The following is a 16,534-nucleotide window of genomic DNA, read 5'->3' as shown; positions in this document are numbered from 1 at the left end:
GCTGCCCAGGATTTTGCTAGACCCCAAAGAGGGAGAACGAAAGAGGAGAAGTTGCTTGTCAATGTGTGGGAGAAGAGACACATCCCTGGTGTCCAGGAGCAGCCGGATGTTGGGGACCCCCTCGTTTGAAGAAGGAGGCTTAGTCTTTGAGGGCCTCTGATCTAAAGGAAAGAATGTGTAGCTATGGGGGTGTCTCTAACCTGAGGAAGAAGAACAGCCCTCTTCTGAGTGAGGAGGTTTGGCCTTGGGGAAAGTGCCAATCAGAGTGGGGAGGTACAGCGCGCCCCCCGACCCCCGCCTGAGCTGAGCAAAGGTCTGATCTCAGCAGGGGGTGAGTGGCCTTAGTCTGAGGGGGGAAGACACACCCTAGGCTGATGGAGGCATGGCCTTTGGGGCCCTGGTGGGAGGAAAGAGGACTTAGCCGTGAGTAAGCCCTGAGTCTGGAGCAGAAGGTCTGGCTTTGGGAAGCACTAGTCTGAGGGAGGCAGATCACCCCTACTTCCTGAGTTTCTCACCAGAAGCTTCCAGGTCTGCTCATTGCCCCAGCAGAGGGGAGCCAGGGCACCATCTAGCGACGTGCCCAACAAGCAGGAGGAGGGGGCCTCCTGGACGGCAGGGTGGTCCAGGCGGGATTCCTTAGGACAGCGTCGCGGTCGCCAGGACTGCCGCCAGAACCGGCAGGGTGAGGCGGAGGCCGGGCGCGGCGCCCGAGCGGCAGTGGGACTCTAGGACCGCGCGGCGGCCGGGGCTGCAGTGGCTGGACAGCCTATGTCTCGGTAGCACCGGGAGCCCGTGGGTCCAGTACAGGGCGCTGCACAGGTCTCTGGAGCCGCAGCCGCGTACGCTCACGTTCCGGCCGCCTGCAGAGACGGAGACAGGGTACAAGGAGGGGACGTGGGGGCGCGCTCAGGCAGAGTGCCTTGCACACGCACAGTGTCTGCGAGCCCCTCGAGTCCATGTCCTTCGTGAAAACTCATCAGGAATGTTCTTTTCCTTGAGCTGGAGGCTGGTCACCGCTGTCTATCTCATTTGTCACTCCTTCTACCTTACACGTATGTTACAGGTGTGTTTTCACTTGTGTGCAATGTTTGTTTCCTTTTTAAATTTTTTTTTTTTTTTTTTTTTTAATGAGACAGGGTCTCTCTCTCTGTCACCCAGGCTGGAGTGCAGTGGCACAGTCACGGCTCACTGCAGTCTCGACCTCCTGGGCTCTGGTGATCCTCCCACCCCAGCCTCCTGAGTAGCTGCGACTACAGGTTGTACCACCAGGCCCAGCTAATTATTTTGACAATTTTTTGTAGAGAGAGGGTCAGCCTCTGTTGCCCAGGCTGACCTCAAACTTCCAGGCTCAAGCGATCCTGGCCTTCTAGAGTGCTGGAATTACAGGTGTGAGCCACCACACCTGGCCCAGAACATTTTAAATTACACACGTGTCTTACATTACATTTCTTTCAGACAGCACTGATATAGTTTAGTGGATTATCTTACTCAATTCTCTCAACAGTCTTAGGACTTAGCGACTGTTGTTACTCCCCTGTTTTGTTGTTGTTGTTGTTGTTGTTGTTTGTTTGTTTGTTTGTTTGAGACAGAGTCCTGTCGCCCAGGTTGGAGTGCAGTGGTGCGATCTCGACTCACCAAACCTCTGCCTCCCGGGTTCAAGCGATTCTCCTGCCTCGGCCTCCCAAGTAGCTGGGATTACAGGCATGCGCCACCACGCCTGGCTAATTTTGTATTTTTAGTAGAGATGGGGTTTCTCCATGTTGGTCGGGCTGGTCTTGAACTCATGACCTCAGATGATCCGCTCGCCTCAACCTCCCAAAGTGCTGGGATTACAGGTGTGGGCCACCGCGCCCGGCCTCCCCTGTTTGTTTTTTGTTGTTGTTGTCATTGTTTTGTTTTGTTTTTGAGACGGAGTCTCGCTCTGTCGCCCAGGCTGGAGCGCAGTGGCCGGATCTCAGCTCACTGCAAGCTCCGCCTCTTGAGTTCATGCCATTCTCCTGCCTCAGCCTCCCGAGTAGCTGGGGCTACAGGCACCTGCCACCATGCTGGGCCAATTTTTTGTATTTTTAGTAAAGATGGGATTTCACCACGTTAGCCAGGATGGTTTCAATCTCCTGACCTCATGATCTGCCCACCTTGGCCTCCCAAAGTGCTGGGATTACCGGCGTGAGCCACCATGTCCGGCCCTCCCCTGTTTTTTAAAGAACTTGTTGCATACCAAGTTATCCCCTTTTACAGATAGAGAAACTGAGGCACAGAGAGGCAAAGTCACCTGGTCAAGGTCACCCAGCTCATAGGTGGTGGATTCAGGATTTGAACCCAGGCAGCCTGGCCCTAGAGTCCTGTTCTCATGCCCTTTACTCTGTCACCTCCCTCATAAGTTCACTTTGTCCTCACAATGCCCTTCAAGGTGTGTGTCTACCATCCCCAATTACCAGAAGAGAAAACTGAGGCTCAAAGAGATAAAGTCCCTTGCCTTGAGCTACACAGAGTAAAGAATGGAGGGAGACTCCAAACTCAAGCACACCAGTGTCCAAATCCAACATGCTCAGGCTCACTCATGCATACACACATGTGCACACACATACATACACACACATGCTGTTCCCATTACCTTCTTCACACATACATACACACAGACAGGCGTGTTGTCCCCATTACCTTCACACACACACACACACGTGCTGTCCCCATTACCTTCTTCAGACGTCAGGTCCAGCTGGACACACTCAGTTTCCCCACTGGGACACTGCATGTAGAAGGAGGAATTGCAGGGCTCCAAGGAGCTCCCAGGACATGTAGGACACAAGATCTCACTCAGGGTGTGTGAGGCCAGATGAATTGCTGTGTAGAAGAGGATGAGGATCAGTCAGAAGGAATCTCAGGACCTCCCGGAGCCCTTGGTGCACTCCTAGGCTCTACCACATTGTCACGACCTTAATATTGTCACGACCTTGACATTGTCATGACTTTGATGGGATTTCCTCCCAAGCTGGGGTCAGGGTGCCTGAGGGCAGCCTGGTTGTGGATGGGGGTTGAGTGATGTTCCTTCCTGCATTCCTTCCCCAACTTTGCCTCCAGAGTCACCCACCACCTCCGTGGCCACCCATCTGACTGTTTTCTGGTGACAGCATACCGAGAGGGGTGGGCTCCTGGCAGTTGCCTTGGCAACAGGTGGTGTTGACCCAGAAGCCAAAGCCAACGCCATAGGTCAGGGCATAGATGGAGTTGCCAAATTTGCAGTCCTTGGAGGTCACACAGAAACCGTTTCTCCAGGAGACAGGGTTACCTTCTCCAAAGTCTGGAGAGAGATGGAGGCCAGACTAGTAAGGAAAGGCAATCACAACCCACCACCCAACCGAACTCCCCAAATCTCTCTGGGTATTTCCCTGATGGCATTCACTCTGCCTGAGATCTCCCCATAATACATCCAAAGCTGGTCATTGTTCATTAAGACACATTAAGTTCAGGCTGGGGGCAATGGTTCACACCTATAATCCTAGCACTTTGGGACAGGAGGATCACTTGAACCCAGGAGTTCAAGAACAGTCTGGCCAACATAGTAGGACCCCCGCCTCTACAAAAAATAAAATAAAATTAGCCAGACATAGTGGTGCAGTCCCAGCTACTTGGGAGGCTGAGGTGGGAGGGTCACTTGAGCCCAGGAGGTCAAGGCTGCAGTGATCCAAGTTTGCACCACTGCACTCCATCCTGGGTGACAGAGTGAGACCTTGTCTCAAAATAACAACAACAATAAAAAATCACATAGTTCAGAAAGCCTTCCATGATCCTTTGCCTTCTCTCCTTACGGTTCCAATTAATAGGGCGGCTCTGTACCTGTGAAGTCTCCCCACCCTGTCTATGAGCACCTCATGGACTTAGTAAGAAACTTCTCTAAGATCCCAGAAATATCTAGAACTGGAGACTGGAACACCATCTTTATTATGCCTCTTTATGCTGTAAAAAGATAGCAAAGAGCCGATTTCAAGTTGAACTCCTCTTCCCATTTACAGAAGAGTCCAGTTTTTCCTTCTATGGGGGCAGAGTGACAGGAGCCTTAAGGGGGCCTGCCTGCCCAGAGAGTTGTAGTAGGTACCAAGATGGCCACAACTGTATCCCCTATCCTGCACGCTCTTGTGCAACCTAACCTTGCCACTCTGTCATCAAGAGGTGGAATCTATTACCTCACCCCTTAAATCTGAGCTGGCCTTGGGATTTGCTCTGACAAATAGACTGTGGCAGAACTGACACTGTGACAGTTCTGGGTCTATCACTTAGAAAGCCTGGTTGTGGCCACACGCAGTGGCTCACGCCTGTAATCCCAGCACTTTGGGAGGCCGAGACGGGCGGAGCATGAGGTCAGGAGATCGTAGACCATCCTGGCTAACAGTAAAGATGAAACCCCGTCTCTACTAAAAAAATTCAAAAAATTAGCTGGGCATGGTGACGGGCACCTGTAGTCCCAGCTACTCGGGAGGCTGAGGCAGGAGAATGGAGTGAACCCGGGAGGCGGAGCTTGCAGTGAGCCGAGATCATGCCACTGCACTCCAGCCTGGGCGACAGAGCAAGAATCTGTCTCAAAAAAAAAAAAAAAAAAAGAAAGGAAAAAGGCCTGGTTGTTCCCACTTCTTCCTTCTCAGAAGCCAGTCACCATACTGTAAGGAAGCTCAAGCTAGGAAACTGACTGGTAAGAGCTCAGAGGAGAGATGCTCTCCCCAGCTGTCTTGAACATTCCAGTTGCAGTCAAGCTCCCAGCTGAATGCAATCACGTAAGTGACCTCAGCCTTTACCACTTAGGGCAGAACCGCCCAGCTGAGCCCAGTCAGCTGCAGAATTGTGAGAAATAACAAATACTTGTCTAACCCGAGAAGCTTTTTTTTCCAGTTGTGATTTTTTTTTTTTTTTTGAAAATCACACAATATAATATATACCCTCTTAACCTTTAAAAAAAAAATAGAGATGGAGTCTCACTATGTTGCCCAGGTTGGTCTTGAACTTCTGGCCTCAAGTGATTCTCCTGCCTCAGACTCCCAAAGTGCTGGGATTACAGGCATAAACCATCATGTGTGGCTTTCTTAACAATTTTTTATTTTTTTTGAGACGGAGTCTCACTCTGTCACCCAGGCTGGAGTGCAGTGGCATGATATTGGCTCACTGCATCCTCCACCTCCCGTGTTCAAGCAATTCTCCTGCCTCAGCCTCCCAAGTAGCTGGGACTACAGGTGCATACTACCACACCCAGCTAATTTTTATATTTTTAGTAGAAATGGGGTTTCACCATGTTGGCCAGGCTGGCCTTAAACTCCTGACCTCAGATGATCCTCCTGCCTTGGCCTCCCAAAGTGCTGGGATTAAAGGTGTGCGCCACCACGCCCAGCTGGCCTTCTTAACAATTTTTAAGTGCACCATTCAGTAATGTTAACTATATTCACATTGTTGAGTGTAACAGATCTCTAGAACTCATTTTGCACAACTGAAACTGTACCCATCGAACAACTTCCATTTCCCCCTCCCCACAACCTCTGGCAACCACCATTCTATCTTCTGTTTCAATGATTTTGACTACTCTAGATAACTCAGTGAAATCATACAGTATTTGTCTTTTTGTGACCAGTTAAGCCACTAAGTTCTGGCCAATTCGTTATTCAGCAGTAACTTAAACAACAATGGCAGTAGATTTTAAACTCACACCCTCCACTGCACCCCAGCCTCTGTCCTGCATGCTCAGGAAAAGGCTACAATGGCTGGAGCTAGGCAGCAAAGTGGGAGAGTGAGGATAGGTCTTGCTGTGCCCCAGGCCCCATTTCTGTCCCCATGGGCACTCACCTGTGATGCCTGCGATCTGAAGGCAGTAGTTATTATCCTCTGGGCACGGAAGTGGGCCACAGCTGTGGAGGTCTGAGCAGGTGAAGCAGATGGTGGTCTCAGCTTTGGCGTGTGTCACAGTTGCATGAGGACCTGGGGACAGAGGAAGATGAACTGGATGGGAGACAACTAGTGTGCATGCACGTGCACGGAGCTGAGTTTCTGGGCACATCAATATGTGCCCATGAGTGCGCGAAAGTGCCTTCGTGTGCGCACTTCTGCAAGAATGCCATTTGTGTGTGCAAGTTTGCAGGCCTGTTAAGTCTGTGTGCACATCTGGCTGTGCCTTCCTGTGTTGAATTATCTGTGTGTTTCTGAAACTGTCTGCAGGAGGGCAGGGATGTGTGTGTGTGTAGCTCTGCAGGACACTGTGTGAGTAGGTGTTTACCTGCATGTCTGCGTAAACAAGGGTGTGTGTTTATGTGTATGTGTATAAAGCTGGTTTTAAGGGTATGTGTGTGTTTCTGTGGCTGGGTGTGTTTGTGTTTCCATCAAGGTGTGGGGGTGCTTATACATATATATAGATATGTTGGTGTACAGATGTGAGCGTTCGTGGATGTTGGTAATGTATTTCAGCTTGCCTGTGTATATTTTGTGCTCTTGTATGCTTGTGGGTGCTTGTGCCTCTTTTCCATGTCATGTATATGAAAGCCTGTGTGTCCATGCATAGATATGTTCCGTGTCTGTGTCCACAGGGATCATGTGTGCAGAAACTCCGTGTCCCACATTTCTGTTGTTAGTCTTCCTATTTTGCCCTTTTTCTTTCCATATTGTAAATTTTGAGCTCCCAAGTCAGCCTTTTTTCTTCATTGTGATAATTAATTAAATCTGCTGCTCAGGGCCGGTCGCAGTGACTCATGCCTGTAATCCCAGCACTTTGGGAGGCCGAGGCGGGCCAACATGGCAAAACACTGTCTCTACTAAAAATACAAAAAATAAAAAATTCACCAGACGTGGTGGTGGGTACCTGTAATCCCAGCTACCTGGGAAGCTGAGGCAGGGAGAATAGCTTGAACCCAGGAGGCAGAGGTTGCAATGAACCGGGATCACACCATTGCACTCCAGGCTGACTGACAGAGTGAGACTCTGTCTCACAAAAAAAAAAAAAAAAAAAAAAAAAAAAAAATCCACTGCTCAGTTTAAAAAAAGAAAAATCCTGGCAGCTGGAGATTTGAAGAAGCTAAGGTGAGAATGTTTCGGCTTTGCCTGCAAATTCAGTAAACACACTCTTCGATGAGCCTTTTTTTTTTTTTGAGATAGTCTCGTTCTGTCACCCAGGCTGGAGTGTGATGATGCGATCTCGGCTCACTGCAACTCCGCCTCCTGGATTCACACCATTCTCCTGCCTCAGCCTCCCGAGTAGCTGGGACTACAGGCGCCCACCACCACGCCTGGCTAATTTTTTGTATTTTTAGTAGAGACGGGGTTTCATCGTGTTAGCCAGGATGGCCTCAATCTCTTGACCTCGTGATCCTCCCACCTCAGCCTCCCAAAGTGCTGGGATTACAGGCATGAGCCACCGCGCCAGTAAACACACTCTCTTTTGCATCACAGAATGGTCCTTCAGCTTTGGCAAGACAAGGAGGACCTAGTCTCTTAAAAAAAATTTAAAAATCAGCTGAGTGTAGCGGTGTGTGCCTGTGGTGCGAGCTGCTCAGGAGGCTGAGGCAGGAGGATCACTTACGCTTGGAAAGTCAAGGCTGCAGCGAACCATGATCGTGCCACTGCACTCCAACGTGGGTAACAGAGGGCGACTCTGTCTCTAAACACACACACACACACACACACACACAGAGAATGGTCCTTTCTGGTGTAGTTTCTAACAAAGTTTCCTCTATATCTCTGGAGCTGAGGGAATGCAGCTCTATCCAGAGAAAATTGCCTTTCTCACCTCTAAAACATCTATCCCTCTGTTGAGTTGTTTGAATTGCTTAATAAACTGTGGCCCCAGTAAATACTATTTCAATTAGCATATCACTTTTGCGGAAGACAAAACTTCTTGTGAATGTTCTTTGTTAAGCCAAAAGAAGACTATTGGCAAATCTGTCTTCTTTCACAAGCAAGGAAGTGAAGAAAAGAGAGAAAACACCATCAAATTTTTCTTTTCTTCCTTTTTTTTTTGAGAAGGAGTCTTGCCCTGTCACCCAGGCTGGAGTACAGTGATGCAATCTCAGCTCACTGTGACCTCTGCCTACTGAGCTCAAGCCATCCTCCTACCTCAGCCTCCCAAGTAGGTGGGACCACAGGCACATGCCACCATGCCTGGCTTTGTTTTGTTGTTGTTGTTGTTTTGTAGAGACGGTGTTTTGCCATGCTTCCCAGGCTCAGATCCATTTAAACAGAGTGTGGATCTTTAATCTCACTCACATGATATGTTCACAGTATGTTCATGTTTAGAAATGTATGCACCTCTGCATATTTGTTTTGGGTGCTAGGATGTAAATGTGGATGTTTGTGGATATGTGCCAATAGATGTTCTGCTTCTGAGTGTGTCAGGTGGGGGGTGTGTGTGTATGGGTAATTGTACTCATTGGGAGCATTATCATAGGGAATGTGGACACCCTGGGAACACATAGGTTTGAAAAGAGCATATGGGATCCAGGGAGGTAAGAAAGGCAGGGTTCAAAGCACCTGGCTGTGTAGGAGGAGTAAGGTAGTTGCATTCAGGCTTAGCGGTGAGATGAAATCCAGAGTCTTCTGGACCCAGGGTGGCATTCTCATGTAAGTTGCAGACCTCTGGTGTAGCACAGCCCTTCAGAATTTGGGGACCCCCTGCAGAAATGAGAGGAGATTGCAACAAGAGGCTCAGAGTCCAACCCTCCCACCTTGATGTCTATCTTTCGCTATCTGAAAGTTCCCATCTTAGTAGTTCTATATGATTCAGTTTCAAATCTACCTGGTCAGTTTTTACAACCTCTTGTTGCCTGCTCACATTTGTGATTCTAAGCTTATTCCTTCAGACATATCATATACAGTTATGCTATGTTCTACAGCTGATAATTACAATAGCTGAGCTCCTCACAGGTCTGTATCTCTGATTTGTTATTTCTGCTATCACTCATGGTGGCTTGTTTCCTTGCGCCTTTCATGAACTATGATTGTGAGCTCATATTTGGTTGATATTCATCTGTGGGAATCCTGGGAGCTTTTCCCTGGAAAGGACTTGCTTTTGCTTCTACTGAGTGCCAGGAGGTGCTACTGACCAGGGATCATTTCAGCCTCTGTCCAAGGTCCCCTAGCTTATGTGGGAATCTAAATTCCAGAAGCATGCTGCCAGCCCAAAACCTATTTACCTAAAGCAGGCTATTATCAGCATTTGCTCCCAGACCACTGTGCCTTCCATGTTTTCTCACTGCTCCCATTCTGATTTCTGTTCACATTTTTGTTTTGCTTAGGGACATGTGGAAATTTTCTTAACTTTCTGCAACCCGAAAAAGTGTGGAAAAGTATTTCTGTATAGGATCTTGTTCATCTGTAAACAGTGGCATACTAAGCAGGGGTAGGGAATGGGAGCAGTCCATCCTGGGAACAGGCTATAAGGGGTTTATTGTCTATAGAGAATTTTTTTTTTTGAGACAGAGTCTCACTCTGTCACCCAGGCTGGAGTGCAGTGGCACAATCTCGGCTCACTCCTACCTGAGCCTCCCAAGTAGTTGAGATTACACGTGTGTGCCACCATACTCGGGTAATTTTTGTATTTTTAACAGGGTTTCACCATGTTGGCCAGGTTGGTCTCAAACTCCTGTTCTCAAGTGATCCACCTGCCTCAGTTTCCCAAAGTGCTGGGATTACAGGCGTGAACCACCATGCCCAGCCTATAGAGAATTTTTTAAAATCATAAAACCAACTAAAAGATCAGTTTGCTTTTTATTATCACCATGTAGTACCAGCAATTCTAAACAATGTCAGTGATAAAATGCTCCTCCCCACCATGATGGGCCACTTCCTCTATTTCACTGTCTCTGTCCTCCACCTTCCCAGTATGCCACTGTTTGGAGCAAAAGACATTTTAGAGGATCAAGTCCACCATACTGCCAAAAGCAGAAGCCCAAGCTACTGCTCTCGATTCTTTGGTTGGCTTCATAATTAGTTTATCCTCTGGCTACTATGGTTATATTATAAATCTTTTGCTGAAAAGGCCTCTCCTCCAACTGTTTGCAAATCATAGTGGTGATTTAAAAATATCTCTGCAAATCTGTGACACGTCAACAAGTGGGGTCCATGCCTCTTCCATCTTGAAACCAGATAGAACTTTTGTGACCATTTCAATCAATAAAGCAGAATAGAAGTCACATTACATGACTTCCAAGGCTGAGCCATAAAGACCAAGCCGCTATAACTTTGCTGAATGAAATCGTTAGCAACCATGTAAAGAGCCTTGAGGTAGCCATGATGGGAGGAAGCTCAATCTAACCAATGTGGAGAGGCCACGTGGAAAGGCCCTGTTTTTACATATATGCAAGAGGTGCTCAGAAAGCCCCTGGTTATTCCTGCCCCAGCAGTTCCAGCTCCTAACACCCTCTGACTATAACACATGAGAGACCCTGAACTCTCCAAAGGAGCTCTTCCTGAATTCCCAACCCAAAGAAACTGGAAGAGATCATCAAATGATTGTCATTTTTAGCCACCCATCTTGTGAGTGAGTTGGGTTTTTTTTTTTTTCCGAGATGGGAACTCACTATGTATCCCAGGTTGGTCTTGAACTCCTGGGCTCAAGCAATCCTCCCACCTCAGCCCCCCAAAGTCCTGGGATTACAGGCGTGAGCCACTGCTCCTGGCCTGTGGGTGATTTGTTAAAGGACAATAGATAACCGGGACACAAATGCAAATGAAGCTCAAGCTTTATTTGTGCAGGTGGGAAGAAACCTGCCACCCAAATGACCTCCTGTGAAGGGGCCCTTACCTCTACTCCAGGTCCCGTTGAGGGTGACACATGCAGTCTGTTTCCCAGTGCAGTTCATGACCAAAAGGGAGTCACATGAAGCTGACATATTCCCGGAACAGTAGTGACATTTCACAGTGTTGAGCTTGGCCTTGGGCCCTGCCTCTGGTGGGAGTCGATAAAGTCAGTGTGGGGTGGGGGCTAAGGAACACCCCTACAGCCATCCTTCCTCACCAGGCCTCTGTTCTCCTGCCTTCCCTCTCTCACTGCCTTTACTCCCACAATCCAGATCATTTCCCTCCAAAGTGATTCTGCACCTGGCCCCAGAATAAGTTTTCAGGGGCTGCAAAGAACGTTTTGAGACCTGAGGCTGGGCACAATGGCTTACGCCTATAATCCCAGCACTTTGGGAGGCTGAGGCAGGTGGAAGGCTTAAGCCCAGGAGTTCCAGACCAGCCTGGGCAACATGACGAAACTCCATCTCTACAAAATGCAAAAAAAATTTGCCAGGTATGGTGGCACGTGTCTGTAGCCGCAGCTACTCAGGAGGCTGAGGTGTGAGATGGATTGAGCCCAAGAGGCGAAGGTTGCAGTGAGCCAAGATTGTATCACTGCACTCCAGCCTGGGCGACAGAGCAAGACTGTCTAAAAAAAATTAATGCAGTTTTAATCATACCTAGCATTTTATATTCTGAATAGCATGCCCACCTCTTAACTTGAACCTGGGGGTTTTATTTTGCTGAGAGACACAGTTTGGGAGGAAAATTAGACACAAATTAGGAAGCGGGAAATCCCACTCATTTGAAAGGATGGCTACCTCTCCCCATTGCTACGAATTCCTTCTTAGAAGAAATAACCAAGCAACGAAAAGTGATTTTTGTCACCACCCAGGGCCAGGTCTAGAGTGACACCAGGGGCCCAAAATTTGAGGAGGCATGACTTTTCACGGTTGTGCAAGTAGAGGGCCATCCCTTACAGTGAGCATCTCCTTAAATTTTGCACCCTGTGGCTGGGCACGAGGGCTCACACTTGTAATCCCAGAACTTTGGGAGGCCAAAGTGTGTGGATTGTTTGAGGCCAGGAGTTTGAGACCAGCTTGGCCAACATGGGGAAACCCTATATCTGCTAAAAATACAAAAACCAGCCTGGTGTGGTAGCATGCGCTTGTAATCCCAGCTACTCAGGTGGCTGAGGGAGAATTGCTTGAACCCAGGAGGCAGAGGTTGCAGTGAGCCAAGATCACACCACTGCACTCTAGCCTGGGCGACAGAGTAAGACTCTGTCAAAAAATAAAAAATAAAAAAATTTTTTTGGCATCCTGGGCTCCTGGCTGGGCTCACCCTAGACCTGGGCCTGTCACCACTTGTGAGGTTTCTTGTTCTGTTTGACTAGCCTTCAAGGGGAGCCCCTCTATTAAAGACAAAAAAAGAGGCTGGGCACAGTGATTCATGCCTGTAACCCCAGCACTTTGAGAGGCCCAGGCGGGCAGATCACTTAAGGTCAGGAGTTTGAGACCAGACTGGCCAACATGGCGAAACCCCAACTCTATGAAAAATACAAAAATTAGCCGGATGTGATGGTATACACCTGTAATCCCAGCTACTTGTGAGGTTGAGCCACGAGAATCATTTGAACCAGGGAGGTGGAGTTTGCAGTAGGCCAAAATTGCGCCATTGTACTCCAGCCTGGGCAATAGAGTGAGACTCTGTCTCAAAAAAAGAAAAAAAAAGAGAGAGAGAGAGAGACAGAAAAGAGCTTGGAGATCTCTTTAGCCTCCCAATATTCAATAAGCATGGCAACAAAAGGAGTGTCTACCACATGCCAGCTTAGGGGATGAACACCCTTTAAAACCTACATCACACCCATTTTCCAGATGAGAAAACTGAGGGTCTCCTTCTTGCCCCAATCAGTCAGACAAAAGGCTGTGAGGCAGGAAATTGAGGCCGGGTCCGCATGACACCCACCCTACCCTGGTGTGTGAGCCCGAGGTCCCCCAACAAACCTTGCTGGGGAAGGCTACTGCAGTTGTTTTCGCAACAGGCTGTGCTGACCCAGAGACTTGCATGGGGGCCGTAGGTCAGGGCGTAGACACCTTCTTGGCATTCTCCAGGGGCCACACATGACCCCTTCTCAATGAGAGTCCCATTTTCTAGGGATAGAGGTTGAGGAAGGTAGATTAGAGCCCCTGCTTTCCAAGCCCTCCAGGACCTCTGCCCACTCTATAGCAATCCCCATGGCCAATCCAGGGCCTCTTCTGCTGTTGAGCTGCCCTCTGCCCTTTACCCCAGCAGCACCAGGCTGAGCTATGAGGCAGGGCTGGCAATCTCCAGTCCCAGGATGCCTCATCCATGCCCCCTTCCAACCACCGCCTTTGTCCATTCTCTCCGCCCAGCCCCTGTCCAGTCCCCAGCCCGGTCCCCCACCCAGCTGCATCTGGCTAAACAAACAGGAGTCCTGGGCAGAAGGACAAGTTATTTTAGTGCAGTTTCGCAGCAAAGAGCAGGCTGGACATGTCTTGGAGCTTCCTGCAAGGAAGAGAACAGTGATCAGACTCTGCAGTTTGAGAAAGACAAAGAACACACACACACACACACACACACACGATTCAAGAATAGGACTAGTCAGGCATGGTGGCTCATGCCTGTAATCCCAGCTACTCAGGAAGCTGAGGATGACTTGAGCCCAAAAGTTCAGGCTGCGGTGAGCTAAGATTGCACCACTGCACTCCAGCCTGGGCAACAGAGTGAGATCCTGTCTCGAAAATAAAATAAAATAAAGAATAAAACTGAGGGCCATTGGGAGATCAACAACTTTCTTTGTTGTGAGGAGTGCGAATGGCATTCCAAGTCGATGAAACAATGCAGGCAAAGGTTTGGAGATGGGAATCACCGAATCTCTAAGTGGGAGCTGCTGGGTTTAAGGTTTCAATTCAAGATCACACAGTGAGGTCCTGGCCAGGATCCAAACCACTTAATTCCCAACTCAGGCAAAGGTGGCAGAATTAGAGCCAAAGGGGAGACAAGCAGACGAGGTAAAAGAGTAACAGTAACTGCTCCTGGATAATCCAGCAGAGCTCACCCTCAAACAGAGCCATTGCCAGGCTGGCACTGTTCTGAACTCCTCAAACATGTGGATTCAACCAATGCCTCAACAACCCTCTGAGACAGGGGGCATTGTCACCACTTCACAGAAAAAATGAGGCAAGAGAGGTTTTGTGATTTGTCTGGAGTCACACAACTAAGAAGTGGCAGAGTCAGGATTTGAACCCAGGCAACTTGGTTCCAGAACCAGGTTCTCAGCCGCCCTTTTCTTCTGCCTCTGCTAGACAGTGAGCCCAGTTAGAAGGACCTGGGGTCCAGACTCTAAAGCCGGACTCCCACCACCCCATGTGATCTTGAGCCGACCCTCTCCCTTTCTGATGGACCACGACTCGCTTACCTGCTGGGGTGGCCAGCGCTCCCAGGAGCACCAGGGCAGAGAGGAGCCAGAGCATGATCCAGGCTGGAGAGAAGGAAGCAGGACATAGGTGCCCTTGCCTTTTATTCAAGGGCCTTGGCCAGGGTAGCAGCCCCGGAAGAGGGAGAGCAAACAGGCCAGGGAGATAGCAGCCCCACCCACCACCCTGGCCACTAGGACACCCGGCAAGAGAGGGGACTGAAAGAGCATCGAGATGGGGAAACTGAGTCCTGAGAGGCATGTGGGGAAAGCCTGGGACTACTCAGTAAGGCCAGAGAAGGACAGGGGGACATGTTATTATTATTACTACTACTATTAATAGGTTGTGTCCAGGCACAGGGGCTCGCACCTGTAATCCCAGCATTCTGTGAGGCCAAGGTGGGAGGACTGCTTGAGCCCAGGAGTCAAAGACCAGCCTGAAAAACATAGTGAGACCCAGCCTCTAAAAAAAATTTAAAAATTAGACAGGTGGGCCAGGCGCAGTGACTCATACCTGGAATCTTAGCATTTCGGGAGGCCAGGGTGGGCAGATCACTTGAGGCCAGGAGTTCGAGACCAGCCTGGCCAATATGGCGAGACTCTGTCTCTACTTAAAAAAAAAAAAAAAAATTAACCAGACATCGTGGCACGCGCCTGTAGTCCCAGCTACTTGGGAGGCTGAGGCAGGAGAATCGCTTGAACCCGGGGGCAGAAGTTGCAGTGAGCTGACATCATGCCACTGCACTCCAGCCTGGGCGACAGGCGAGACTGTCTCAGAAAAAAAAAAAAAAGCATTTGAAGCCCAAATCTTTCTCTCTCAGGTCCCATATGCTGGTTCTTAACCCTTCTCTTTCTTTCTTTTCTGATGTCTTTCCCCACTAACAGCCCTTCCCCTTCTGCTTCATAACCTCAACCTATAAAAACTTATCCCCTTAAAACCAGGCTGTCTGACGACACTGAGGTCCTCAAATTTCTTATGTCTCTGGAACTAAAGCTGAACTCCATGCTATATCCAAGGCATTTCCTGAAGTTACTGAAGAGCCCCATCATTTTACCGACAAATCTAACTTCACAGTTCAGGCTTACCCATCCAGCTTCTCTGATTTTTACCAACTTGTTTTGCATACTTGCGGGAGAAGGCTGGGCCCGACACTGGATGGCAAAAGCCGATTAGGGTCGGGTGCGGTGGCTCACGACTGTAATCCCAGCGCATTAGGAGGCCAAGGCAGGCGGATCACAAGGTCAAGAGATTGAGACCATCCTGGCCAACATGGTGACACCCCGTCTCTACTAAAAATACAAAAAATTAGCTGGGTGTGATGGTGCATGCCTGTAGTCCCAGCTTCTTGGGAGGCTGAGGCAGGAGAATCACTGGAACCCGGGAGGTGGAGGTTTTAGTGAGCCAAGATTGCGCCACTGCACTCCAGCCTGGGTGACAGACGGGGACTCTGTCTCAAAAAAATAATAAAAATAAAAATTAGCCAGGCATGGTGGTGCATACCTACAGTCCCCGCTACTCAGGAGGCTGAGGTGGGAGAATCGCCTGAGCCCAGGAATTAGAAGTTGCAGTGAGCTATGACGTCGCCAGTGCACTCCAGCTTTGGTGACAGTGAGACTCTGCTCTAAAAAAGAAATAATAATAATAATAATAATAATATAAAATAATAATGGGTTTCCTCATCACTCATTATAGACGTTAGCTCACAAAATCCTTACAGTAGTCCTACCAGCCATTATCATTAACCCCAGGAAGGATATGCAAAATATTTGACCACCTGTCAATATAGCCAGGGTATTGGCAGTAACAATTCTGCCCAATTGCTAGAGTATCATCCTGGTGGCCGCCAGGGACCCGGTCTTTCCCTCATCTTTCTAGAACATGAGGATGTCTGGGAGGACCCAGAGATGCCATCAGGGCACTCAAGGCCTCCAGACAGGGGAATTTTATCAACCAAATCTGGACATACCTCAATATTTTATCAACCAGTGCAAATGAAATCAGCCCTGGAGTTCCCTCTTTTACAAAGAAAGGAACCAGGGCTCAGAGCAGTCAAGGTCTTGTCCAGGGGCATGCAATAAGAAAATCAGCACAACCAGGATTTGAACCCAAATGTTTCTGGCTTGAGCACAGGGCTGCACCAAGAGGGAAATTGATCTGCTCTCTCTGAATGAGACCTGTGTCGCTCTGGTCCTGTCTCTCCCTGGGCCACCTTGATTTTCACACTTGTTCAGTGGGAATAAGATCAATTTCAACCACTCCGTGAGGGGCCTTCCAGCCTGGTGCCTGGCAAGTCCACCCTTCATGGGCTTTCACACCCCACCTGATCCTCCTATGAGGTGCAACTCTGGGGA

At 49.0% G+C, this 16,534-nt stretch overlaps 1 protein-coding gene across 1 annotated transcript; it reads right to left on the bottom strand.

The window, feature by feature from the left end:
* Positions 1-3,083: 3,083 nt before the first annotated feature.
* On the bottom strand, positions 3,084-13,097 carry LOC115900763. Its single transcript, XM_030942367.1, has 6 exons — positions 13,031-13,097; positions 12,750-12,896; positions 10,769-10,912; positions 8,497-8,637; positions 5,827-5,958; positions 3,084-3,301 (listed from the first exon to the last, which is right to left on the bottom strand). Exons 1-6 carry the CDS (start codon positions 13,095-13,097, stop codon positions 3,084-3,086), a joined length of 849 nt encoding a protein of 282 aa, XP_030798227.1.
* Positions 13,098-16,534: the final 3,437 nt, after the last annotated feature.

This window comes from Rhinopithecus roxellana, chromosome 12 (genome assembly GCF_007565055.1).
Source record: "Rhinopithecus roxellana isolate Shanxi Qingling chromosome 12, ASM756505v1, whole genome shotgun sequence".
NCBI classification, from domain to species: domain Eukaryota; kingdom Metazoa; phylum Chordata; class Mammalia; order Primates; family Cercopithecidae; genus Rhinopithecus; species Rhinopithecus roxellana.
This window is presented reverse-complemented; position numbering and strand designations above follow the sequence as displayed.

Bases quoted from the DNA above. Each gene is read 5' to 3' on its own strand.
- LOC115900763 (XM_030942367.1), bottom strand. From the start codon at position 13,097: ATGGATGAGGCATCCTGGGACTGGAGATTGCCAGCCCTGCCTCATAGC. The intron at 5,959-8,496 runs GTGCTTTGAACC...CTCTGTCCCCAG, and splicing joins TACTCCTCCTACACAGCCAG to GTCCTCATGCAACTGTGACA. The intron at 3,302-5,826 runs GTGAGTGCCCAT...ATCTCTCTCCAG, and splicing joins TCAGATCGCAGGCATCACAG to ACTTTGGAGAAGGTAACCCT.